At 40.5% G+C, this 27,516-nt stretch overlaps 2 protein-coding genes across 3 annotated transcripts; one reads left to right on the top strand and one right to left on the bottom strand.

Annotated features, from left to right (window-relative positions):
• Positions 1-4,082: 4,082 nt before the first annotated feature.
• Positions 4,083-16,512, bottom strand: ivd (isovaleryl-CoA dehydrogenase). The gene is made up of 12 exons (XM_058091227.2): positions 16,253-16,512; positions 14,585-14,674; positions 14,420-14,471; positions 14,182-14,351; positions 13,994-14,087; positions 12,715-12,845; positions 12,511-12,607; positions 12,334-12,427; positions 12,162-12,243; positions 11,026-11,130; positions 10,525-10,597; positions 4,083-5,246 (listed from the first exon to the last, which is right to left on the bottom strand). The coding sequence occupies exons 1-12, from the start codon at positions 16,382-16,384 to the stop codon at positions 5,113-5,115; spliced, it is 1,254 nt and encodes a 417-aa protein (XP_057947210.2). The 5' UTR covers positions 16,385-16,512; the 3' UTR covers positions 4,083-5,112.
• A 373-nt stretch (positions 16,513-16,885) lies between these two features.
• Positions 16,886-27,244, top strand: itpka (inositol-trisphosphate 3-kinase A). Of its 2 annotated transcripts, none has more exons than XM_078796124.1 (7): positions 16,886-17,365; positions 21,839-21,935; positions 22,021-22,234; positions 23,408-23,612; positions 24,905-25,006; positions 26,458-26,526; positions 26,677-27,244. In XM_078796124.1, the coding sequence occupies exons 1-7, from the start codon at positions 17,093-17,095 to the stop codon at positions 26,893-26,895; spliced, it is 1,179 nt and encodes a 392-aa protein (XP_078652250.1). In that variant the 5' UTR covers positions 16,886-17,092; the 3' UTR covers positions 26,896-27,244. The 2 variants fall into 2 exon arrangements, with proteins under 2 accessions (XP_078652250.1, XP_057946969.2); XM_058090986.2 differs by having other exon boundaries at positions 16,888-17,365; positions 26,455-26,526.
• Positions 27,245-27,516: the final 272 nt, after the last annotated feature.

Raw genomic sequence — 27,516 nt, 5'->3', positions numbered from 1 at the left:
TCATCACAATGTCAGAGAAAAGGGAAGTGTTTCCTGGCCAAGGACCCGAGATGTTGATGTTTTTGATCACTTTTGCCCAATGGCAAGGTGCTGCATCATGCTGGAAAAAGCACTGGTTGTCACCAAAACTGTTCTTGGATGGTTGGGAAAAGTTGTTCTCGGAGCGTGTTTTGGTCCCATTCTTTATTCATGGCTGGCCCACCCTCTTGGCTGAGAAGCAACCCCGCACATGAATGACTTTAGGATGCTTTACTGTTGGTATGACACAAGAGTGGGAAAGGAGATTCATCAGGAAAAAAGACTTAACCCCAGTCTTCAGGAGCCCAATCCCTCTCTACCTTTTGCCAATGCCAGTCTGTCCTCTATGTTTTTTTTTCTTGAAGAGAAATGTTGCCCTTCTTGACACCAGGCCATCTTCCAAAAGTCTTCACCTCGCTGTACGTTCAGATACACTCACACGTGCTTGCTATCATTTCCGAGAAAGCACTGCACTGGTTGTGCTCCAATCCTGAAGCTAAATCAACCTTCAGAGATAGTCCAGATAGTTTAGCCTCTCTCCTCGAAGTTCTTGATGATCCTTGCCTTGGAAGACCTTTTTATGCAAAGCAATAATGACTGCATGTGTTCCTTTGCAGAATAACTAACATAGTGACAGTTGGTGTTTTTGTGGCAAGGCTGAAATGCAGTGGAAATGTTTTGGGGGATTTTCATGACTAAAAGGTCTTTGCTATCATTGTCATTCATCTTATCACTTTTCACCACATTCTGGAAGATATGCAAAACGATATTATATAAACTCAGGCAGCAGACTTTATGGAAATGAATTTTCTTTAAACTTTTGCCCATGGCTGTAGATGGAGACAGAACACTGCCATTACGTTTTGGTATTGTAGGAACAAGTACTATTGTCTATTTTTTTCCAGTAGCAGTGTGTCTTTTCAATGTCAAATTCTGTATTCTTTTGTTCAACTCTTCATGCAACAACAATAACACAAAAATGAAAACGATAATGTACATATGTACATGTAACATGATCTCAGTAAGTAAGCGATTCCTCCGGTATAAACTACTCTGCCATTTTGATTTAAAATAAATATTATATAAAGCACAAAATTCACAACCGTTTTTCATAAGAGTACCAGATTCAGATCAAAAGTGAAAATAATTGAACTGGACATGACTAAAAGCAACACTTTATCTATTACACCCTGTCTGTACAAAATAACACCAGCGCATAAGACAATACGTCAATCAAAAGCGATCATTTTAACTACAGTATAGCATCATGGGTAATGCATCATTTGTCCTTTCCACAGATAGTTACACATCTCATGGATTGTTATGTTTTTGTGTTGATATAAAATACTGTAGCTTTTATGAATGATGAAGATAAGACATGTCTAAGATAATCTATCCCTTTATTCGTCCCCTAATTTTCAACAACTTTGTTGTTTTGTTTGTTTCTCATAATATGACTTTTGTAAAAATAACATTTTCTCACATTTTCCCTCATAATATTACATTACACATTGTTTTTTTGTGTGTGTTTTCTAGTTAAAATTATATATATAATTTGTTTTTCATTCATTTGTTCTTTTTCTACCGCTTATCCTCACAGGGGTCGCAGGGGGTGCTGTAGTCTATCCCAGCTGTCTTTGGGCGAGAGGCGGGGTACACCCCGGACTGGTCGCCAGCCAATCACAGGGCACATATAGACAAACAACCATTCACACTCACATTCATACCTATGGACAATTTGGAGTCGCCAATTAACCTAGCATGTTTTTGGAATGTGGGAGGGAACCGGAGTACCCACGCATGCACGAGGAGAACATGCAAACTCCACACAGAGATGGCCGAGGGTGGGATTGAACACGTGTCTCCTAGCTGTAAGGTCATATATATTTTTATATTTTTATTTTTAAACAGTCACAGGCCGCAAATGGCCCCCGGGCCGCACTTTGGACACCCTTAGTTTATGGTTTGCGATGGTATAGAATGTGTTCATACACCACGCAGAGTTGCGTCAAATGTATTGAGAAATACTACATCTGAAATATTAAAATATATGAAAGTAGCTATTCAAATAAATGAATAGATGAATAAATGAACATAACTTATCTATGTAGCCAAACGACTGGGACAATAGTAGATTCTAAGTGCACAAGATTCAAACCAGAGATCTTTAACAATGAGAATACAGTATTTACAGTATTTCACAAAAGTGAGAACACCCCTCAAATTTCTGCCAATATATTATACTTTTTCACAGAACAACACTGAAGAAATGAATGTAAAGTACTCCGTGGACATCTTGGATAACTGTGGAGTTACTGTCCCCTCTTTGACAGTTATTGTGCATATGTAAGCACATGGAAAGGACAAGTTGTATTTATCATTTTTACTCCATAAATACTCATGCTTGGTTATGTTTAACACTACAGGGAGGTGTACATTTAACATTGTGTTAATTATTGTGCTTTGAAGCGGTGTTGTCTAATATTGTCCTTGCCATGCAGCTAAATAAGCAAAACGTAAATGATGCAGTGCAATTGTACTGTGTGACCACAGTCATCAAACCCTCTATTTGCATTATCATCACTATACAGGCACAATTATGACACAGCTCTCATATTGTTGTGTTAAGCAATTTTTTTTTTATTTCATGTTAACAGCAAATGCAGATTTGTCCGATGAAGGTCAAAACGTTGATTATGTTAAGAGAAGACTGCAAGTCTTTTGGCAACCTTACTTAAAATAATCAAATACCGATGGCAGTTAAACGGCTCATTGACCTTTATGAGAGTACTTTACATCTTAGATTGGAATATAATATAGCAGATCTTAAAAATATGCCCGTTATTCATGCATTTCCTGAATAAGGTTATGAAAAATGTCACATGAGGTCAAGCTATTATGTATGCTGCTCCATTATATCTGATTGAGTCATGAATTAAGCAGATCAGTACTATAATACATGGCTCAAAAGGTTAAATTCGGTGCTTTAAAATTTCTGATATGGCAGAGGGGGGGGGGATAAAAAATTAGGTTCCATTCAAGCGGGAGTGAAAGTAAAATAAAAACAACCACATGCGAGTGTTGATCCATGAATTCCCATCATTGTTAGTTTAGTAATGAGTTCTGCAGATAAATCTGGCATTCAGCTCAGCTCGGTCCAAAAAGGACAGCGGAAAAAATGAGTGTGTTCCGCTGTAGCATGATAGAATATATCCTTCACTTGGGAATTGACTGTATTGATTACAACTAAAGTACTAACACCACTATTTATGTCATAAAGATTACGATGAAGCCAGCATTACTTTGTAAAACTAATTCATTTATTGGAAGGATTTACTTGAGTTCCCACTTAAATCTAATTCCACTTCAGTAGAACTCCTGCACATATTTACTTAGAATCTGTTTTTAACAGCATTTTTTATCAATTTAATGGCATTTATTATTTAAACTGCAAGTGAACCAATCAGGTAATTGATCTAGCCCTCCTATAATTTATGTTGCATTCACATAATGTGCTGCAGCATCAATAAATAATGACATTTAAAAAAAAATAATTAAATGAAATAAACATAAATGTCATTTATTAAAAAGGTCATGAAATTTATGAATTGACCATGAATTAATTACTCACTATATGCACTTTTTAATAAAAATGTATTTAATGGACATTTTGATAAATTGCTTTTTTCTTACTTTATATTTAATTCTGCCACAAAAAACGAAACTCCTTAGTTACCGTATTTTCTGGACTATAAGTCGCCTCGGAGTATAAGTCACACAAGGCCAAAAATGCATAATTCGGTAGAAAAAAACAAACTCTCAAACTTCCAAACTCCTTGACCAAAACAGACATTACATCCCCTTGGAAGGTAAGTTCTAACAATAAAATAAGACTGAATAGATGTAAGATATGCTAACACATAACACATGTTTATGTAACAAACAGTTTTCTCATTTATAAGTCGCAGGAACAGCCAACCTATGAAAAAAAGTGTGACTTATAGTCCGGAAAATACGGTATATTGTTTAAGTTCTTTTTATACTTGTGTGACCATTAAGAATGGTCAAAATAATGGCAAATCAGGCTAAAATAAAACCCAGTAATTAGGGAGTGTGTCATGTGACACGTCACTGTTTTCCTCTCTTTATAGGTGCAGTGCGTGTGTGCGCACATTTGAAAGCAGGAAAAAGCCACAGTGTAGTTCCATTATTCATGAATGCATTCCATTTTGGGTGCAAGCTCCTCTTTAGCATCATGGCCCCCTCCACAGCACTTAATAGAATGGAGCCCTCGCTAATGTGACTGCTGGCTAAAATAATGCGGCAATAATATTTAGGTTTGAAAATGTATTTATTATACTGTTCTGTATAACTAATTTAAGTTGCATCTATGTAAATAACACAAAGATTTTATTGCAAACAATTTTCATACATATTGTACATCTACATATTTCCAATCCATCAAGAAAGATGTCAACATAATTGGTTTAAAGTGAGACTCTTCAAGATTAACTATTCTTTAAGTGGTTTCCTACAAAAAAAAAAAGCCAAACGAGTGTTGCATTGGAGTTTGCATTGCATGGTAGAAGGCGGACTTGTCAACAAAGTACAATCGTGATTGGTTAAGTGTGCCGATAAATGTCTGGAAGGCTGGAGAAAGTCAATATTGGTGTTCTGGGTTTGAATCCAGCAGTGCAACTAAACACAAAATGTCCTCCATCCTCAGTCTGTGCTCTATTTTAGTCTCATATCAATGGATCAGGAATAACTTGTCCTTATTGGTTTTTGCAAGTAGTAGTAGTTAATGTATGTATGTATTACAAACAACAAAATACAATTGGGTGAAAAGGTTCAAAGTTAATTCCATTTCATTGCAGAAATATAATGCAACAGGACAATTTAACAACTTTCAATATTACAGTATTTTGGTAATAACAGCAAATGCTTGATATGGAAATGAATAAGATTTTTTTATTCCAACTATGGACATTTACACTGCATAATTACATCTGCTGTACATAAACAGATTCTCCAACATGATGAGTCAGCAATAAGTCAAACAAGTTAAGGCCGTAAGGATACAAAGAGGTGTTCCTACTTGAACATGGCGTTGAAGGATCGTCCGATAATAAGGCGACGGATTTCGCTCGTGCCCGCGCCGATCTCATACAGCTTGGCGTCCCGCAGAAAGCGTCCCATGGGGTAATCGTTGATGTAGCCGTTACCGCCTGGTGATAGAATAGGTGACAAAGTCGATGGCAAGTTGCCTGAAGCTAACTTTTGATGTTTGTTTGGTTATCCGCTGCTACACTGCAAACATCCAGCCGCAGTGAAAGCATCGCTCGGAATGAGAATGAGTACTGCAGCAAAGTGGATACTGGAGTACACGCTCCTGATTTTTAAAATTTTTTTAAAATTTTAAGATCAGTTGAAAAACTACAAGAATTGGCATTTTGTACTGTTGAAACTTATAAGTTATAAGAATGAATGCATGAAAAGAAATGGGAGTGTGACCAAAAAACTTCAATCAGTTACCAATAAACTGAAATAGGCTGGTTCATAGCACATAGACCATAGACCAAGACCATAGCTCAACAAAACCTGGACCTGACCTTGTTGTACAACCCTCAGCATCTTTAAGAAGTTCCAAGTGACTCCGTCTAACCACCATAAACAGGCCGATAAAGAAAAACATGTTTCTTATCACTCACTTCATATCAAAACATTGAAACCAAGTACATTTACCTCATATTACGTGATGTCTTTGAATGCAACCCCTCACTGTTCATAACAACATGCTTTAAAATGTGATTGAAATATTCTGCTATTATTAAAAGAGACTAGTGTTGGACTAATACATTTTAGATGTGGATGATTGACATGTTCAGTTCAATTGGAGCCGTTAATACATACAAATTTACATGTCCTGTCATTTATCTTTCCGTTCATTACGCCCTGGGTTCGAATCTCCACTAGGAAGCATCATTGGTATTCAAGTGTTCAAGCCAAAATCAGTATACGGATCAAGTATCCGAAATCAGGAAAAAGCCGAAACAAACATTACTTATAGTAAAATGGGCATATTTTAGACACAGTTGTTAATGGTGATCAATCATGATTAATCAGATTAACATTTTTAATCGTTTGACAGCCCTAATGTTTACACATGGGAATGGTTTTGTCTAGCATAGGTTTGCCAACAAATGATAACCACTTCAGCAAAATGGATATATAACTATGGAGAAATTAGTCCTCCCAAGTTATTGCGATTAATTGGTTCCAGACTGCTAAACATGAATTTCCACCAAGGAATCAATATGAAAATGGAATATTTTAGAGTTAGAGCATAGAAAGCCTGTATATATTTTTTTACATTATTAGAGCCCTGCAAAACCAAAACAACCATGCCTCTTCAGAAGTGACATTCATATTCCTGTTTTTAGATTAAAAAAAACCCCACAACATCTCTAATGTTATATATCTCTAATGCTCTAATGTTTCGATTAGTTACGGCTGAATTAATCATACACTGAAGCAGTTACGTGTATGCTATACACAAATCAAACCAATGCGGCCAGCCACAAATATACGTACCTGTTCCCCCTCATTCATAAACACGCAATAACGGAACCCTGCCATTGGCTAGCACATATTACTATTAGCGGTTTGAGAGAACAGATCAATCATCCATTTTCTATGCCACTTGTCCTCAGGGCCACAGGTGTATGCTAGGGCTTATCCCAGCTGACTTTGGGCAAGAGGCGGGGTACACCTTGGACTGATCATCAGCCAATCACAATGTTCTGTTGTTATACACATTACACACATTTGTAGCGAAACTAATAGAAAAACTTTTTTTTTTTACCCCTACACACACACAAACACTGAATAACCGTTTTCGAAAATCTCCACTCTGGCCAGAGTTTTGCGTCACTGTCAATCACGGAAATTAAACAATTACGTCATCTAACACGCCTGTGCAACCCAACACCACAGATAGAGAGAAACGCTGCATGAACAATAAATGAATCAAATTTGGCATGATTTACACAATTTGTCAAAATGATCTCTTACTTTCACACAGTTCTAGTCGAGAACACACGTGGTATGACGAGCGCATGCTGGCTAAATGTCACCCTTTAATCAGAATGCATGAATTAAACTGAAACGCTATCGTTTAAGTTCCTGTGAAAGCTCAGCTTCTCCTTTAAGACGTGTCCAAATGTCAGCAGTGAAATGTCACATTCATTCTTCTTTTTTTCCGCACTCATTTATTACTTGCTTAAAACCACACCTCCCACCTTAAGTGCGTACTCAGGTCTCTCCGTAATGACTGTCGTTTCAAAGATGTATGAGGACAATCAGGAAGAAGCCACAACAAGCTTGGAAAAAATGTTCAACTGTATCTTTAGTCCCCATAACAGACTCTTGGGAATATTGCAGACAGCCTGATATGGTTACCATTGTAGTTTTTTGTCCTTATGGATGACAATTGTATTTTGTTTACATTGTATTCAGGTCTGGTCTATGACGGACCAGCTAACAATGACACTAATGAGAACAAGCGGTGTAGAACATGGGTGGCTATATTCGAGGGTGATAATCATTGGACTGGTATTGAGTTGGTTTTATTTTCAAAATGCATACGGGTTGGATTAGAATACATTACATATAATTCACAATTCCCCATGTCCAGGAATAGTAAGAAGAAAAGCATATTTAACCCTCTTCGTTTCATATCAATTGCTAATGTATTTGTTCACTTCCTGTATTCTTCCTGTTATCAAATGATAACAATCCCTTTGTCATTCATGGCTGATTTCTCTTCTTTTGTCAATGAGACAATTATCTTAATGGACAGTGCTTGTCGTAGAGCTTTATATAAATATGTGTTCATATGCTTCACCCACATCGTGTTCACTGTGTACAATTTTGTTCTTCTTTCTTAAGCGTTTAATGCTTTTCTCTGTGCATAATCTTAGAAATGTATTTTTGTCTTCATTGTAATTTTTAAACACTGGAAGATGGTCGCTGGTGTCATAAATTAGCAGACCACTAGTTGTGTTGTTGTCAAAATCATGTAAATATAGTGAAGTGAATATATTAACTAGCACAGTGAGTGATTGATTCATTTTTTTAACATGTGATGGTGAGCTGGCATAGGATGGCCGACTGCTGCTGCGTCTGTATTTTTTTTTTGGAATGAAAAATGTAATTTTTTATGACTTATTTAGGGCTGCACGGTGGTCAAGTGGTTAGCGCGCAGACCTCACAGCTAGGAGACCGGAGTTCAATCCCACCCTCGGCCATCTCTGTGTGGAGTTTGCATGTTCTCCCCGTGCATGCGTGGGTTTTCTCCGGGTACTCCGGTTTCCTCCCACATTCCAAAAACTTGCTAGGTTAATTAGCGACTCCAAATTGTCCATAGGTATGAATGTGAGTGTGAATGGTTGTTTGTTTATATGTGCCCTGTGATTGGCTGGCGACCAGTCCAGGGTGTACCCCGCCTCTTGCCCGAAGACAGCTGGGATAGGCTCCAGCGACCCTCGTGAAGATAAGCGGCAAAAAATGAATGAATGAATTAATTTATTTAACTTTTTTCAATAACCAGCAGAACTTGAACTGAGAACATTGCAAAACTGTTTACTTAATGGCAAAGTTGCTGAGAGCACTTAAAGTGAGTCTAAAATGTCGAGCCTCGTATTAGTACTATGTGACTAGTACAAAAGTACAACATTTTGTACTATTTGACACATTTGATATAGATAAATGAGTTCCTAATTCCAGTCCTTCTTGTCAAGCAGTCCCTTGGAACATGCCAGTTATCAATGTTAATAAATGTAATCCTGCCAACTACTTCCTGTGAGTTGTGTTCTCCATTTTCCTTGTTGTCATGGTGATGTGATCTTTAGTATTTATCCAAAGTCCTTGATGTCTTAGACAACAAGCACTCTGCCCTCTTCTGGTTCACGGCTTATATTGATGTAGACTTTGTAGTTGGCGCTCCAAGTACCTTGACTCTTTCCCTGCTTCCTCAAGTGGCATACTTTCTTAGGGAGGTCAGTGTCAGATGCGCTTTTATTTAGACATTTGTACTTTTTAGCTTCTTTCCCGGTTTCAGCAGTACAATCTTGTATTTCCTGTTGGGGAGTGGAGTTGTTTCTGCCATACTGTAGAGCGCATGTATCAATGGTGTCGATATCTACATCCACCTCCTTTGATTAGTTGCTCTTTCACGCAACAGCCATTTCATCTGGTTCTCCTCTGTTCTCAACGTCCCTGGGATATGACCTGGGTTTAATTCGGAGCCCTGTCAAGATCACATGGTTCATTCTTGCGTTCTCATCCACCTTGTCAATTGTGCTCTTCATTTGTTCGGTTATTTTTTTTCCTTTGCTTCTTTATCTTATTTAAGAGTGGCGCACAAGGCACCATTATATTAGCGTGTAGTACCTTGATTTCATTCTGCAGTGGTCTATTTTGTACCAAGAGGTTTTTGACCTGATCATGGATTTCAGATAAGCTCATCTTGAGTCTGTGAATCTGTGCTCTTAGGTAATTTAATTTATAACGCACTTAACAGTTACGATAAAAGAATAAAAGTTAACAGCAAGTGTCGCAATAACACAATAAGAGCATCCAAAATAAGTAGAGCAGTGGAGGTGGAAATTACCAAAGCCAAGCTGAACCAAAGACATTAAATATGCATTAAAAGAGGAAAGCTATGTAAAAGCTTTTCTAAAAAGATATGTTTTTAATCCTGTTTTGAAACAGTCTAATGTCTGTAGTGCCCTCAGATGATCAGGGAGTCCGTTCCACAGTCTTGGGTCTCGCTGTATCTCCTGTTGCTCAGAGAAGCTCCCCTCGAGGTTGTCAATGTGTGCATTCAAATCTCACTGTATTCACTTCTGTCGCCCTTTCATTTGCATTGCTTCGTTTAAGATATTAAATAAGTTCCAGTGGCTTAAATGGACTGGCTTCCTTTACTTCCCTGCCATCCGGTGGCTTCCAGTCGTCCAGCAATTTGTATGGTTCCCTGTCCGAAGTTTCATCTCGACCTGAAGCTTCCGTGAGTGAATCATATAGCTTTTTGCACGGCATTGTTACTAAGCAACTCCCTTGAGCTTCAGCAGTTCGCTGATCATCTTAACTTGCCAACGGTTGTCTGCACTTTTAATTTGTTTATTTCAATGAATCAGTACCTCTTGCTGGTCATGTTTAAATCAGGGTTGTCAGACGTCAGGAAGACGGCAAAATAGTTAAAAACTCAGGTAGCAAAAGCGGAACTCTTGCCATGAGCATCCATTTGGATCAATAGGAAGTTTTTCAGGACTAACTTAGTCTTAGGAGTTATGGCGCCACCTGTTGCTTTGGCATGTGCGTAAAGTCTCAAAATGTATGACTACAAAGAATCGCATTGTGGACTGGGAATGTACTTGTGTACAAATGTTCTTCTACTGATTCGGTGATTGTTAATGATACAGCAGCAGAGGTCTTTTGACTCACCCAAACACTGAATGCCATCCAGCGCCACCTGGGTGGCGTTCTCAGCACAGTACAGGATCACTCCAGCACAGTCCTGCAGTGATACCACAAAGCAACAATTATTATGGGCTGATGTGAGATTAAGCATCCGGTGGTGTTGTCAGATTGTGACGTTATTAGTCGCAAGACCAATTCCGACTTGCAGAACTAGTTCAAACAACTACATAGATTTTATTTACTATATGCATAGCACTAATTTCAAGAGTTTAAATTTTGATTTTTTTTAAATTATAAAATACAAATCTATTAGGAGTTTACGTAACTAATTACAATAAAATGCAATCAATCTCCCGACAATACAACTCAATATCCACAGACCTTTGATAAGATAATTCCCAATTTGGAGGAAGTAAAAGACAATAATTCAACAGTTTAGTATTGTGATTGAAGCATGTAGTGGTGCAGAAACTCATAATATTGCGTTAATATTTCAGAAACATATCAAGTAGATGAGAGGCTTACCATGGCGTTGAAGTGTCCTCTGTCGCAGGCCCGGGCCACATTGTACAAATATTGCCTACAGGAGCTCATCCTGGTGTACATGTCAGCCATCTTGCCTTGCATCAGCTGTGAGAAACAAAGACATGAAGCATTTAGGTTCATTTTTTAAGCGTTTTTTGTGAAATAGGGCTGTCAAAAGATTTAAAATTGTAATCAAATTAATCAGTTTTCAAATTCATTAATCATGATTAATCCCTATTTACCACTGGGTGAAATATGCCCAAAAAGATAAATGACAGGACAGGATTACGTATATATCTTATCTATTAACAATGGATTAAATCCACAAATGTATTTGCATAACCTTTGAATCAGATTAACCGTGTTATGAGCCATGAAGGGTTGCATTCAAAGACACCACATTGAATTCAACTTCAGTTGAGTGTCGATGTATTTTCTGGATTTCCATTAAATGCAGTAATAAGTTACGTTAGTGAGATATAAGAATATCTACTTACTGTTTTTCTTTGTCTTTTTGTTTATTTAGACCACACATACCTGTACATGTATCGGAAAGATGTTGTTATTGTTGGAGTGTCAGTGAATGCACCTTCCTGTCATCTGGTGACAATGAGGAAGTGTCGTTACCAGGAAGACCTGACCTGAGACGTGTTTGTGATTAGCCGATATCAGTGGAAAAAGCATGGTATCAATATCGGCCGATACTTGCTTTATAGCACCGATCTGCTGCGCCCCCACTGGATCATCCTGATTAAGCATGTCTGGGATTTCCTGTCTTTGTGAGAGTGATACAGTGCAGTTTTTGTACACTGCCTTTGGGGGTCGAGCACTTGGCAGGGTGAGGTGAGTTTTCAAGGCTGGCGATGTGATCATACGTCGGGCAGTGGCTAAAGCCCCGGTCGCAACCCACTGTACTTGCAACTTTGGCCAAAATTTGGGAACGAGTACCGCCTCAGTACGGATTTGGGAGCATGTAGACTCTTTGTAGCACTTTTAGTGCAGGAGGAACTTTTGTTGTATGCGTGGCTGTGTTGGGCTACAAATGACATGCTATGTGCGTGTCCTCTGCTACCACTTCTGACTCTGAGCACGCGTCCGGTGGGTGACAGCCCTAAAAAAGAACAAAAAGAGCAAACCTGGAAGTGTCCAATCTTCTGCCCAAAAGCTTCTCTGACGTGCAGATAGGGGACAGCGTGGTCCAAAACTGCCTGCATGATGCTGAATCATAGTAATTATGTTAAAGTCTGCATATCTATTTCTACATGTGATGTAAAAATATAAGAAAGAGCTATCACAGTATTTCCTCACCCGACAGGTCCAGCGGCGAGTACCAGCCTCTCCAGATCCAGACCACTCATCATCACATAAACGCCCTTGTTCAGTGAACCCAGGATGTTCTCCTCTAAAACAAGGCAGAAACATGGAATCAGAAAACTACAAAAAGATGCTTTGTTCATTCTTTTTCAGTCTGCGTTTAGGACACACCAGGTATTTTGCAGTCTTCAAAAATCAGCTCACAAGTGTTCGAACCCCTCATGCCCAGTTTGTCCAGCTTTTGTGCTGTGGAGAAACCCGGCATCCCCTACGGAACAAACCCACAAGAAAGTGTGTAGTGCAGACAGTCCACATGATCGCAACGACAATAGAAACATCCAAACCAAAGCCTCTTTTGAGCCGCTCTTATCTCACCTTCTCAACAATGAAAGCTGAAATGCCTCTCTGATAGGCCCCTGGGTTAGTCTTGGCATACACAATGAGGACATCAGCATCCGGTCCGTTTGTAATCCAGAACTTGTTGCCATTGAGAATATAGTAGTCATCTTTGGAACACACACAAGGAAATGATCAGGCTTGTACAATGACCAAGTGGCTTTAAAACAATGCACATTTGAGCTGTTTCAGGCAGTAAATCACTCCTCAGACTATTTTCCATGTACCTGGCTACAATGTCTTCAGACGTGATAGGAATATAACACGTCTCTATAACACGGTGGCGGAGTAATGATTTATGTTAAGGATAAGTCCCAGTGTAAATGATTGAACATCTTAGTGATTCATCAGAATGTGTTGGACTTATTGCCTACTCTCACTCGGAATGGTTTTTGCGGTTGTTGTAATGCACATGCCAACAACAACATATTTTCCTTTCCAACATCTCACACAAATGCTTTAAAAATTTGGTAATAAAGAATCGATCCTGATGGGTGATTCTGAACATGAACTGGCTATAAAAGAGTAATAAGTAAAAAAATAAAATTGATCATTAGAGGGTTCCTTATGACATAATGGATTGAAAATGCAAACCAAATAACAAAATCGTACCAAACAATTGATTACATTTTTACTAAAAGAGTTGAGCGTACCACAAAATACCAAGCTGTCAACAACTCAGGCTTGGACCATTGGACCATTATTGTTCAGGCTGTACATAAATGATCTCCCTTTGGTGTGAGGTGGACGTACTAATGTATGCGGACAACACTGACATCTACGTCCATGCCATGGATGCTTTAGTGTCGCTAACAAACTAATTAAAGTTATGGACAATATTGCAGACTGCCTTACGTCATCCTGTCTAACATCAAAACATTGTTTCAATGTATTTTTACCAAAACTGGAAAACTAAAGCCTGTACCACATGCTAAGAGATCACAAAGTTGACATTGTGAAGGAGTTCAAATATCTTGGTGTTATTTTGGATTCAACATACTGTTTTGGATTTTAGACACATTCAGAATATGCTCACTTAAGATGCTGCACAAATTTAATCAAATTAAATGATTGCCTAATTGTTCTACTTGTGTGACAGTGTTAAAATGCTACTTAAAACATGCACAACGAATAAAGCTTTCATGATGGCAACAGTTTGACCCTGAACTGATTATTTCTACTTCCATTATTTCCTACAGAGAAAATAGTTTCAAACAGACAGTGCTTGACATTAGACATTCGTGAGATGACGGTCTACCTTTCTTCTCTGCTTTGAGTTTCATGGACACAACATCAGAGCCAGAGTTGTTTTCGCTCATGGCCAAAGCGCCCACATGTTCTCCTGTGATTAACTGTAAATAACATAAATAAAAAAACATATCCTGAAAGAGAACCCAGGTTTCTTCTGTTTGGCCATTATTCAAAGATACAAGACGATGTACTGACTTTTGGCATGTACTTCTCCATCTGCTTCTCATTGGCATGTCGCACCATCTGATTGACGCAGAGGTTGGAGTGGGCACCATAACTGAGAGCGATACCCGCTGACACTCGAGAGATTTCCTCCATAACGATGACGTGATCCAGGTAGCCCAATCCAGTGCCTCCGAATTCCACTATAAGAAACACAGAGAGGAACATTCACAAGCTAAATGAAAACATGAATGTCAAAGAATATCTTTACCTGGAGCAGTAATGCCGAGCAGTCCCATCTCACCCATATCTTTCCAGAATTCCTGTCACACATACAACATGATGAGCATCATCTCAGTGTATCAACATTTTGTGACATTCTCACCATTGCTATTCAAAAAACATTTAAAGAGCAATTTAAAGTGGAGCCACTCACCCGCATTCCTCCAAAGTCATTCTTCCTGTCTATCTCGTCAGCGTGGGGTGCAAGTTTTTCTGCACAGAATTTACGAACAGTCTGCCTGAGCTGCACCAAAAAAAGACAGTAGAAAGGCATCATTTGAAAGAAATTATCAAATTTCCATATTTCTTCATACAGTAGCTTGGGATGTTTATTTAATGAATAATAATGAGTTTCTGGGGTCTATTATGAGGCCCGGCTTTTATTAGGGTAGGGGCGTAAATTAACAATGCAATTTTTATCATAAGGAGGAAAAGGTGGTGTGTATGATAGGTGTGGCAGTTATTTTATCAGTCAAAGCATGTAAACATTGGGCAGTGTTTCCCATACATTCATTTATTTGTAGCGGATTGCCACAAATAATGTACAGACCACCACCAACAGGTATGACGCTACTGGTTAAGTCAGGTGTCTGCAACCTTTACTATCAAAACCTTTATTATCAAGCTCACTACAGGAAAATAGACTGTCGCCGCAAAACATAATTTCAAAACAATATCTTATAAACAACACTATAATTTGTTGTGGCTTTTGTTTGCAGGGTGTGGAGAAAAACATGCATAGGCTAAAAAGCCCAAATAAAAGGAAACCACTTTATATTAGATGTCCACTATGACAACACATAATAGTAAACTGTGAACATTTTAGGTGGTGATGGGTGTCATAGTTTTCTTTAAAAAAAAAAAAAGATGTCAGTCTTTCATTCTTACTTTTCACCAAAAAAGTGGTTAACGCGCAGGCCACACAGCTAGGAGACCGAAGTTCGATTCCACCCTCAGCCATCGCTGCGTGGAGTTTGCATGTTCTCCTCGTGCATGTGTGGGTTTTCTCTGGGTACTCCGGTTTCCTCCCACATTCCAAAAACATGCTAGGTTAACTGGTGACTCCGAATTGTCCATTGGTATGAATGTGAGTGTGAATGGTTGTTTGTCTATATGTGCCCTGTGATTGGCTGGCGACCAGTCCAGAGTGTACCCCGCTTCTCGCCCTAAGACAGCTGGGATAGGCTCCAGCACCCCCACGACACTTGTGAGGATAAGCGGTAGAAAATGAATGAATGAACTTTGAGCAAGTTTAACATGAAAATGATGAACTTTTTATACTGTGTGAACTGAACGTTGAACTATTTCATGAGAACTATGAACACTGATTACGGCTACAGTATCTCGTATATGGGATATATCATAGCGATATTCAGTTGTATTTTTTCACTTTTTAAATGTCAAGCACAAGGAGAGTGTCAGCCAATGAAATGTTTGTTATGAAGCCCACCCACTTCCCTGCTCACAACTACGGTCCAATTGTACTTGACGTCAAAATACCTTCGCCGTGTCACCTTGCAATATATACTAACATGCATGAGCAGTGACAGCAGCTGGGAATTTAGTACTTTCTTCGATTAAGTTGGAAACCTAGTAATGATGTTTAGCTAGCTAGACTACTAGTAATGTTTTATGTGCTACTCTGTCTTAGCTAACATAATTGGTTAGATTTCCACGAATAAGCTACCCCGTGTCCATACAACTAAAACCACGCAATGACTAAGTTGTGAAAGGTGAATGTGGCCCCTTTACAGCAGTTTGGCAGCGTATGAAGGTGCGAACTTCGAGTGTGTTGTCATGTTAGCTGCCCGCTGTGGCTAACCTGAATCTGTTCGTCCGTGAGTCCGTTCACCACGTCGTCCACCGGGATAGCAGCTCCAGCACATCCTCGCCTCGCCAACGCAGGGATGGACAACTTGGTACCGAGGCGGAGAGCACTTCTGATAGCAAACATGGTGTTGTTACCAGGATAAATGAATAAAAAAATAAAGAAGTCAAGAGGAGCCGTGTCCAACTTGGAGAACACTAGAGGTCTCACTCTGACACTTCACTCTGCACTCCAGTCATTTGACTGGGTTGTTTTTCTTCTACGGTGGATGTTGTCACGTTAACAAGGCAGTAACTCCATCATCGCCACTTACTGGTTGAAACTGGTATAGCATATGCTGCTTCAAAGATTTAAACAGTTATTGCGACGTACAAGTACACCATAAATAAAGACACAATCGTAAACATAGTTTACATGCACTGTAAAGTATTGTCCTGTATATAATAATAATAGTAATAATACATTAATAAAGATTATTATGAGTAGCAGTAGTAATAGTAGTAGTACAGTATTTTGAACCAAAGAACTTAGTGAATGAAACTGACTCAGCATTCACCTAACGAAATAGCGTTGTGGACTAACTGCGCAGGCGTGGAGCACGAGGCTCGTAGTGCACCAACGCAGGTCTCAGTGGCAGCAATGTGCACATCGAGTCCTTAGTGCACACTGCACACAGAGGCAACGAGGAAGTCCTGTTTGGACCGTTTGAACACTTAAAAAAAAGTCTCCACAACCCTGCGGCGGTATCGCGTGCTATGTCACGACGCGTTTAATGCCCCGAAGGAGCGTAGGAAAGACTTGGGTCCAACTTTGACAGGTGATGGCAGAGTTGCGATGAGCTCCCCTGGTGGGTTCACTGCTATGATGGAAGCTCACCGGGTACCGCAGGTGACCATCACTCCGGAGGGAGGCGGGTCGGCGCGAGAGATGCAGCAAGAGGACTGGGGTGATAATGCAATGGACGGTGCTTTGCGAAGAAAACTGTCCACCTCCTCTGTGTCCTCCACGGGATCTTCAGCAGTGGAGTCTGAGGATGATCTGCTCAGCGACAGTGAGAGCAAAAGTAAAGGCATCGTCACTTTGGAACATCTAGTGGACACTGTAGAGGTAAGTCCACATTACCTTCCTCTGTATTACCTTTGCCTATTTATTGAATTGGATTGAATTTAATTGAATTTGAAGGCAACGGAAATGAATAAAATCCATGACCTGCAGAGATTGCTCATACTACAGAGGCTTTAATTGGTGAGGCTAAAACAAGAATAAAGTGAAGCACACAGCAGAAAGGCAAACACCCCCCCTCCCCCCAGAGGACCTCTTCACTACAAACGAGGTGCAATTACACAGTGATAAAAGTGTGTTTGCCTACTTGATTTTCAAGTGCTATAAAATGTGACATCATGTGGGAAATAAGCCACTTCCAAATGTCAGACATCATTTGCAGCACATGCTTAATTACATTTATTAGGGCATTTGAGGCCCTAATAAAGACATATTTGACTAAGGCAGAGATAATGTTTCCCATAATAAAGGATAATTGTCTGGCAAAGTCATTAAGCCCTTTGAAATCTGGTTATTTCTCCTTATGGTACCCTGACAGTGTGCATGAACTGAAACCAACAAACTCTACTGACGTCAGTAAAATATGCAAAACATAACCTTTTAATGTATTTCCACCTTTGGCTTTTTCTTTGGATTTCTTTGTGATACCATCACAAAAGCCGGAAAATGTGATGACAAATACAAACCTAAATGGGAATTACTGCAACATAGGAAAGCAGTGCATCAGCACATCACTAACATGGCTGCTCTGTACAATATGGCTCAAGAGACAATAAGCTAATAATGAATAAGAAGAATATTTAATGTGACGCACCTCAGTTAACTCAAACCCATCTATAGGATGCTAATGGTGATTTTTTTATTTCATTATTTACCAATTGTAAATTATATACAACCATGAATCAGATGCCATGAGCATTTTTCCGATGTTTAAATAACCTCCTTGAAGTGTCCCTCCTTAAGCACACATGCTGCCGGTGTAGAGGGAGCCGCCTGAAGCTCAACAGTAGCCCAGGGTGGAAGTTTGTTTATGTTAGCACACACTAGTCAGTCCTCTGCTTTCTCCATAAATGGCGTGCACTTGTCACTTTAGCTTAAACAAAGAGAACACTAACGACATGCATGTTTCTACCATCCACCATCCACCAAAGCTTATATACAACTGTTGCTTCTATGCCAGCCTACACCTCCGCCCACACACACATTCGCATTAAAACTGGCTAACATATCATTGTGTAATAATGCTTGACATTTAACAAGGAGCCACCACAGGAAGTGCAAAACATTCACACATCAGTATTAAGTCGTATTTCACAAGTAAGAACGTTCCAAAAGAGGCCCCGTCATTGCAAGGTGATAATCGGGTTCGCTCTGCCTCTGGAAAGGTGCCAGGTATTTGTCGTAGAGCGTCTGGTGCATGTTCACTTTTCTGCTTAGAAGGGAATTCTGCAGCCTGTGCTTGCAGCGTTGCTGTTGACAACCACTTGGATCAGCTTGGTTTGTCAGGCCTGGGGTCCCACACACAAAGAGAATCTCAAAAAGAGGCCCGCAGAGCTGAGGAAACATGGCAAACACACCCCGTGGAACAATCAATTGCTTGTAAACAAGAGAAAATATAGTCCACCCGACACTTTTGGCTTTTGTCGTTGAATTTCAGGGCACGTTTGCCTCACAGCCACATGGTTCTGGGTAGGAGTGGGGCCGAATCGGTATTGGGTTCCGATACCAGCGTAATTCAGGTATCGGAAATCCGACTCTCTATGAAGCTGTTATGTGTCAAGTGGAATGCTTAGTGGGTGCTGCATGTTTGCTGATTTTATTCCAGCTATATTTGCTGATATTATTTGGCGTGGTTGCGTAGTAAAGTGACCAGAGAATTGTATCGTGTTTAGATTGGATCGGAAGTGAAAAAATGTGGGTCGGTGCAAAGTTCTGGGTTTGAGTTTGGGTGTTTAAAATGGCTTAAATGGGTTTCCTCACACATTCCAAAAATATGTTCATTCATTCATTTTGTACCGCTTTTTCCTCACGAGGGTCGCAGAGGGTGCTGGAGCCTATCCCAGCTGTCTTTGGGCTAGAGGCGGGGTACACCCTGGACTGGTGGCCAGCCAATCACAGGGCACATATAGACAAACAACCATTCACACTCACATTCATACGTATGGACAATTTGGAGTCGCCAATTAACCTAACATGATTTTGGAATGTGGAGAAACCCACCCATGCAAAGATGACCAAGGGCGGAATCGAACCCAGATCTCGTAGCTGTGTGGCTTTTGCGCAAACCATAGAAATATAAATTATATTGTGTTATTAGGAACAGTGGACGGTGTATTGTGTATTTTCTGATTCTTAATATTATTATCGGGCGGCAAGGCAGTCGAGTGGTTAGCGCGCAGACCTCACAGCTAGGAGACCAGGGTTCAATTCCACACTTGGCCATCTCTGTTTGCATGTTCTCCCCGTGCATGCGTGGGTTTTCTCCGGGTACTCCGGTTTCCTCCCACATTCCAAAAACATGCTAGGTTAATTGGTGACTCCAAATTGTCCATAGGTATGAATGTGAGTGTGAATGGTTGTTTGTCTATATGTGCCCTGTGATTGGCTGGCCACCAGTCCAGGGTGTACCCCGCCTCTCGCCCGAAGACAGCTGGGATAGGCTCCAGCACCCCCATAGACAAACAACCATTCACATTCATACCTATGGACAATTTGGAGTCACCAATTAACCTAGCATGTTTTTGGAATGTGGGAGGAAACCGGAGTACCCGGAGAAAACCCACGCATGCACGGGGAGAACATGCAAACTCCACACAGAGATGGCCGAAGGTGGAATCGAACCCTGGTCTCCTAGCTGTGAGGTCTGCGCGCTAACAAATTCGACCGCCGTGCTGCCCTCCAAAAATATGCATATTAGGTTCATTGAAGACTACTTTTCTCAAAGTATTTCACTAGGCAAGTTGGTGAAAACACCCCCGCCCCTCACAAAAAATACATTTTAGTATAAAATAAAATCAAGTTTTGAATGTACACTAGTTATCTCCTCAAACCTTACACAAAGTCACCAAAAATGTCATAAACGTGTCAAAACTGCATCAGTTTTATCTGCTAGGGCGTGTTATGTTTTATAGAAGCATGATAATGTAACAAGTGTTTAAATGTATACAGTTGGGCTCTAATCTCTTTTATGGGAGGAAAAAAAACCCTGTCAGTTCCTTGTGTGAAGTGTGAAGCACCACTGTGTGTCTGTGAAATATGCAAGCTGTCACTTTGTTTTTCTTGTATGTGTGTGTGTGTGTGTGTTTGCATATCGGTATGTTGTAAGAAAGAGAAGAAGGAGAAAACAGCGGCGAATAAGTGAGAAGCCCTTAAACAACCAACTAGTCATGTAAAATAAACATTTCTGACAAGAAAGACAGTAATTCACCCTGCAGTCATGTTCTTTTGAGCTCAATTCTGCCAACAGTTCCTAAAGAATCTTCAGCCTTAAATGAATGGTTGCCATACACAATGGCCCGTTGTCCATTTTATACTTATACTCCCGGACGCTTCACTAGTAGGGTTGTGGAATGTTTTTAATATACCAGTATAATGGTACAGATTCTTACAATGACAAGAAAATGACTGATACCGTTCTAATTGATAAAGGTAAACAATCCGAGTGAATGAGGAGGTAGTTGTGTTGTTGTGTGTGAGCGACTTGTGCTCAATGAGTATACATATTTTCCCCATGTTGTGTTTTACTGCTTTAATATCAGAATCAGATAATAATATTCATTCATTCATTCATTTTCTACTGCTTTTTCCTCATGGGGGTCGCGGGGGTGCTGGAGCCTATCCCAGCTGTCTTCGGGCGAGAGGCGGGGTACACCCTGGACTGGTGGCCAGCCAATCACAGGGCACATATAGACAAACAACCATTCACACTCACATTCATACCTAAGGACAATTTGGAGTCGCCAATTAACCTAGCATGTTTTTGGAATGTGGGAGGAAACCGGAGTACCCGGAGAAAACCCACGCATGCACGGGGAGAACATGCAAACGCCACACAGAGATGGCTGAGGGTGGAATCGAACTTCGGTCTCCTCGCTGTGAGGTCTGCGTGCAAACCACTCAACTGCCTTGCCGCCCGATAATAATATTAAGAATCAGAAAATACACAATACACTGTCCACTGTTCTTAATAACACAATATCATTTATATTAATAATTTCTATGGTTTGCGCAAAAGCCACACATCTGGGTTCGATTCCCCCCTTGGGCATCTTTGCATGGGTGAGTTTCTCCACATTCCAAAATCATGTTAGGTTAATTGGCGACTCCAAATTGTCCATAGGTATGAATGTGAGTGTGAATGGTTGTTTGTCTATATGTGCCCTGTGATTGGCCACCAGTCCAGGGTGTACCCCGCCTCTCGCCCAAAGACCGCTAGGATAGGCTCCCTCGTGAGAATAAGCGGTATAGAAAATGGATGGATGGATGACTTCCTTTGTTTTATTTGTAATTGTTCTTCAGATCAAGCCCTGGTGGAAGTTGAAGACAATCGTCCAATGGCCTTTTAGCGCCACCCAGAGAAGAAAACTAAACTGGGTACAGCTTGCCGGTCATAAAGGTAGCGCTCACCATCCATTCACCCTGTCTTCTACTGACCAAACCATAAAACCAAGCTGAATGAAAGTGTTGATGTCTTACCTCAGGTAATTTTAAAGCAGCAGACGAGGGAAGCATTTTAAAGAAGTACTCTGAAAATGAGATGTGGTGTTTCGAGAGACTGAGAGACGACGCTCTGCTCCCGTTTGTTCCTGTGTACCACGGCGTTGTGGAAAAAGATGGAGAGTCTTTTCTGCACATGGCTGACCTGCTGGCAACCTTTGACCTCCCAAATGTCATGGACTGCAAGATGGGTGTGAGGTAAAGTTAAATTGCCTTCCATCTAAATTACTGTAAATGTTTTAATGGTAGGCGTGGTGTTTTTTGGAAGCAGGCCATCATTGGTTATCATCATCATCATATATACCGCATTTTCCAGACTATAAGTCACATTTTTTCACGGTTTGGCTGGTCCTGAGACTTATACTCCAGAGCGATAGTCCATGATTATCAGTGTGGGCATCTGTTCTTTCTTCTTCTATGGTTTGGGGTATCTCGTGGTTCTATCCACATGACTAAACATTTTTTAGATGTTTTTTTTGCCTAAATCAGGGGTGTCAACCTCAATAGCACAGGGGGCCATAACTGAAAACCTACCTTTGGTTGTAGGCCGAAATAGACATTACCCCCACCCACGTGGATATTTATTTTTTTACGTCATTACATACGTCAAATGTCATTCATTTCTGCTTGAAATTTATACTTTCCGATAGTTTGTGAGTGTACGACTGTGGTTTTTTTTGGTGTAGTTGTTGGTTTCCATAGAGTGATTATTATTAATCGACTGCGGCAAGCACTTTGTTTCAACAATATGTAAAATAGAGTTTCTTGACAAGGGAACACCTGTTCTAAGCGCACCCTTTGTGCATGACTTCCTGTCACATCATTATGAACTCTAACAAATACACACATGCATACGCAATACCCCCCCCTACATACACACACACACACATTGACATTCACCCCTCTTACTTCCCTTTTCGAAAAAATAAACCAAAACACCTGTCCACCCATGCACAATTGTGTGTGCACATTTCTGAGGTTACACATTCGCACACAGTCGGGGTGTCCCAGGAGACCCCCCTTCCCCCTTTTGTTTGTTAACCACGTAGCTGCAAAAACCGCAAACTTGCACAAACACACACTGTTGAATACAACACGCCGGAGTTTCCTCTCAGCTTCTCTCCTCAAAACAGAGGAAGTGCTGCTCGACAAAACTGAAACTGAAAAGCCACATCTGCTTTGTATTGAGCTGTCTCGTAGGAATAAACTGCACTTTTTGCCAACCAATAAAGCCTCTGTTGAAAACAAACTAAGTCAAAAGTGTGTGAAAACAAGACAAACCCTGAAAGTCAACAATGAGTCTCACCTGTTGACTTTTTTTTCCATGAAATGCCAACGGCATGTAAACATCCTCCTGCGGCTGGCTTTTAGAACCTACTTGGAGGAAGAACTGGTTCGAGCACGGGAGCGGCCTAAACCGAGGGAGGACCTGTACAACAAGATGGTGGAGGTGGACAGCGAAGGGCCCACTCCCCAGGAACATTCCCAACGTGGCGTCACCAAGCCTCGCTACATGCAGTGGAGGGAGAGCATGAGCTCCAGCAACTCCATGGGCTTCAGAATAGAAGGCATCAAGGTAAAGAGTTCTATTCAGGTCCCCTGATTGGTCATAATTGAAAATATGAAAAATGGAACCATAAAATCATCCTCATTTAGAAAATCATGATTTACCTTTTCAAGAGAAGACATTCATTCATTCATTTTCTACCGCTTTTTCCTCACGAGGGTCGCTGGAGCCTATCCCAGCTGTCTTTAGGCGAGAGGCGGTGTACACCCTGGACTGGTCGCCAGCCAATCACAGGGCACATATAGACAAACAACCATTCACACTCACATTCATACCTATGGATAATTTGGAGTCACCAATTAACCTAGCATGTTTTTGGAATGTGGGAGGAAACCGGAGTACCCGGAGAAAACCCACGCACGGGGAGAACATGCAAACTCTACACAGAGATGCCCGAGGGTGGAATTGAACCCTGGTCTCCTAGCTGTGAGGTCTGCGCGCTAGCCACTCGACCGCTGTGCCGCCCAAGGTCAAACATATTAGCAAAAAAAAGTTTTTTTCCTTGAGATGCTATAATAAATTGAAACCTTGGTTAGGGCGCGCCCTAGTTAGCATGTTTTTCAGTTAACACTGAAAAGTTCTGCCAAAATGTGTCCTCTGTTTGTATACATTTTCCAGTTAGCATACACTGCCCGAGTCCAACTGTTCTTAAGGTATTGTTACCACAAAACATCCTTGGTAGCAGACTGTTATCTTCCTAATACATGCAAACAAGAATCGCAAGATACCATCTATGATGTCATCAGCAGGTGACTAAGTCATTTTTTAACTAACACCACCAGCCTCTGATTTTGTTTTGATCACGACTGCAAAATAACCCACAATGGATAAATGTTAGCATGGCCGACACGTCATAGCAAAACATGAAGGTGGTTGGTCCCCTGTGGATCTTGTTGCCACATTGCCGTCTTTGTCAACAGTTATGTCTTCAATTCAGGTAAAAGTGACGTTCAGTGTTTATTCATTTATATGCAAAGTGTTTTCTGCATGTAAAACTAGAATTGTTAAACTATAAAAATATGTTTTGTGTTAACATTTTTGGCTTTCTGGAATGGATTAATGACGCTAACCAAGGTTCTATTCTTAAATGGTTGTTGAAATCCATTTTAACAGTTGTTGTACTGTTGACCTCATTAGCTTGCTCATATTTACCGAATGCTGTGACCAAAAAGTCTATCTGAAGACTACATTTGCAAATAAATGAAAGTTGAATTGAACCGCAAATGCTACTTTGCCCCCTTGAGCGAATGGTCAAATTGCATCGTTCCTGACCTTATCCTTTCATTTTCTTGTGTTGCTAGAAAAGTGACGGCACGTGTCGGACCGACTTCAAGAGAACCAGATCGGAGCAGGATGTCATGGTGGTGTTCAAGGACTTTGTCGGAGGGAACGTCAACATTATAGTATGTGGCAGCCATAAAATGTACAATAGATGACACGACACTGTGTAGTCAGTCATGCATGGACAAACACACACTCACTGGATATTTCATTATCACATGAGATCCAACATGATAATAATAAACCATAATACCTCCCATCCATCCTAACCATGCCCTGTCTCTTACGTACCTCAAAATATGCTCCCCAATTACCGCCAATAGCGGCCAAATGATATACAATTCACCAAACATAAACACAAGGACCAAAATGAACCAAATCAACTTGAGCAAAGCCAAGCATAAATGCTTTCTACAATCAATATTAATAATATTATATGAAAATTAGCATCCTGACACCTCCTCGGTTATCCAGCTGTCGAGCGGCTGAATCTCTCCAGGCCGTGAATGATGAACGGAGAAAAAGCTATGAGTGCATTGTGTAGACAGTCAGTCAGTCAGTCAGTCAGTCAGTCGTTTTCTACCGCTTATCCTCACGAGGGTCTCGGGGGGTGCTGGAGCCTATCCCAGCTGTCTTCGGTACACCCTGGACTGGTGGCCAGCCAATCACAGGGCACATATAGACAAACAACCATTCACACTCACATTCATACCTATGGACAATTTGGAGTCACCAATTAACCTAGCATGTTTTTGGAATGTGTGAGGAAACCGGAGTACCTGGAGAAAACCAAAGAAGGTGGAATTGAACTCGGGTCTCCTAGCTGTGAGGCCTGCGCGCTAACCACTCAGACAGCTCATCTTATATTTATGTAACTGTAGTAGTATTCTACACTTTTAAAAAAAAGGCAGAAATTAAATGTCAATTTCATTTGTATTAATTTGGGTGGCTGATTAAATTATAATATTTTGTTCATATGCAAAACAGTTTGTATTAATTCCACAAAAATGTCAACTTTGAAGGGGACAATAAAAACCATTACTTAAATTCCTTTGCTAAATATCCCATTGGAGATTTCTCTAGATTTACCTGAAATTGTTGAGTAAGTTTAGTTTGTGGGTTTTTAATATTTATTTATTTGACAAAATATGCTCCTGAAGGTAAAAAGTTATTTTGAGAGAGAGAAATATCTATGTCATACAATACAAATATAATAAGAATTTTTTTTTAAATAATAATAAAAATATTATATAATATCTAAAAAGTAGGCGGCACGGTGTTCGAGTGGTTAGCGCGCAGACCTCACAGCTAGGAGACCAGGGTTCAATTCCACCCTCAGCCATCTCTGTGTGGAGTTTGCATGTTCTCCCCGTGCATTCGTGTGGTTGCACATCTGCAAACATCTGGCTGCAGTGGGCATTCATTTAGGAAACTGTGGGAGTAAGTAAATAAAAGATAACCCCCCCCCATGCTGTTCAGAGGTCCATCCCATAATTATTTTTAAAAGAACAGAGTAACAACAGACATCCAAGTTAAAGCAAATCTAACATCTCATCTTGTTCAAACACAGAAGTCCTACCTGAGAAGGCTGATGGAGATCCAACAGGCTCTGACAGCATCGGAGTTCTTCAAGCAGCATGAGGTAAAGATAATGATGATGATGATGATGATGATGATGATGATGATGATGATGGGTACCCCTCCACCATCTATGAATCAATACAAGATCTGTATTAGGTATTCTATTCCTACAAACTAAATAGAGAGGTGCCATGTTGCCCCCTCCCCCCAGGTCATTGGCAGCTCTCTGCTCTTCATCCACGACCACACAGGCAACGCTCAGGTGTGGATTATTGACTTTGGAAAGACCACGGCATTACCGGAGGGCCATGTGTTGAAACACAACATTCCGTGGCGAGAGGGCAACCGTGAGGACGGATACCTGTGGGGGCTGCAAAACCTCATCCACACCCTGGAGGCTGTAAGCAGTGAAGGGAGCAGCCGTGAATGAAGCTGACCAAACTCTAAACATGGAGAGGAAGTGGGTGAAAGGTCACCACAGAGAGACCTTCAGTGCAGGCGTTTGCTGTGGGGTTTTAATAGGATTATGCAAGTGGAACTGTTCCATAAGAAAGGAAGAAAGTATTGGGACAAACAATGAGACCTGAAGGAAGTTTTGGATGGCTTTGTTTTTTTTCTAACACCGAGTTCTACTGACATCAATGTGATCCGGACGTCCTTATATGGGCAGATTGCCTGCACTCAGTAAATGCAGGCCTAGTATCTGGAAGTCCTCTGGAGTGCAACCAATCATAGTGGAGTGGGCGTACCTAGAGGAGGGCTGAGGGTGGAGTAAGTCCATGGAGACGCCTGACAGAATCTGGAAGATCTAGAAAGCTTTCTGTGCGGGTTATTGTGTGTAGTTGCTCTTTCGGAGTTCACACAAAATGTCTTGGTATGATGAATATATCATACTCAAGCAATAACTAAAAGGTTCTAGTCACACCATTGATTGATTAAGAGGGGAAAAAAGCAAAAATATATAGTCAATACATATATATAGTAAATATATAGTCAATACATACGTATATATAGTAAATATATAGTCAATACATATATATAGTAAATATAT

Source organism: Doryrhamphus excisus, linkage group LG14 (assembly GCF_037039965.1).
Source record: "Doryrhamphus excisus strain RoL-2023G ecotype Guam linkage group LG14, RoL_Dexc_Guam_v1.1, whole genome shotgun sequence".
NCBI classification, from domain to species: domain Eukaryota; kingdom Metazoa; phylum Chordata; class Actinopteri; order Syngnathiformes; family Syngnathidae; genus Doryrhamphus; species Doryrhamphus excisus.
The sequence above is the reverse complement of the archived record's forward strand: the minus strand, read 5'-3'. Positions and strand labels throughout refer to the sequence as shown.

What these genes read in the sequence shown, in the direction of transcription:
- itpka (XM_058090986.2), top strand. Translation starts at nt 17,093, where the DNA reads ATGAGCTCCCCTGGTGGGTTCACTGCTATGATGGAAGCTCACCGGGTA. An exon ending in ACAGCTTGCCGGTCATAAAG is followed by an intron (nt 21,936 to 22,020) that starts GTAGCGCTCACC and finishes GTCTTACCTCAG; the next exon opens with GTAATTTTAAAGCAGCAGAC. An exon ending in GAGGGAACGTCAACATTATA is followed by an intron (nt 25,007 to 26,454) that starts GTATGTGGCAGC and finishes GTTCAAACACAG; the next exon opens with AAGTCCTACCTGAGAAGGCT.
- ivd (XM_058091227.2), bottom strand. Translation starts at nt 16,384, where the DNA reads ATGTTTGCTATCAGAAGTGCTCTCCGCCTCGGTACCAAGTTGTCCATC. An exon ending in ATGACTTTGGAGGAATGCGG is followed by an intron (nt 14,472 to 14,584) that starts GTGAGTGGCTCC and finishes TATGTGTGACAG; the next exon opens with GAATTCTGGAAAGATATGGG. An exon ending in GAGGACACTTCAACGCCATG is followed by an intron (nt 10,598 to 11,025) that starts GTAAGCCTCTCA and finishes GTATCACTGCAG; the next exon opens with GACTGTGCTGGAGTGATCCT.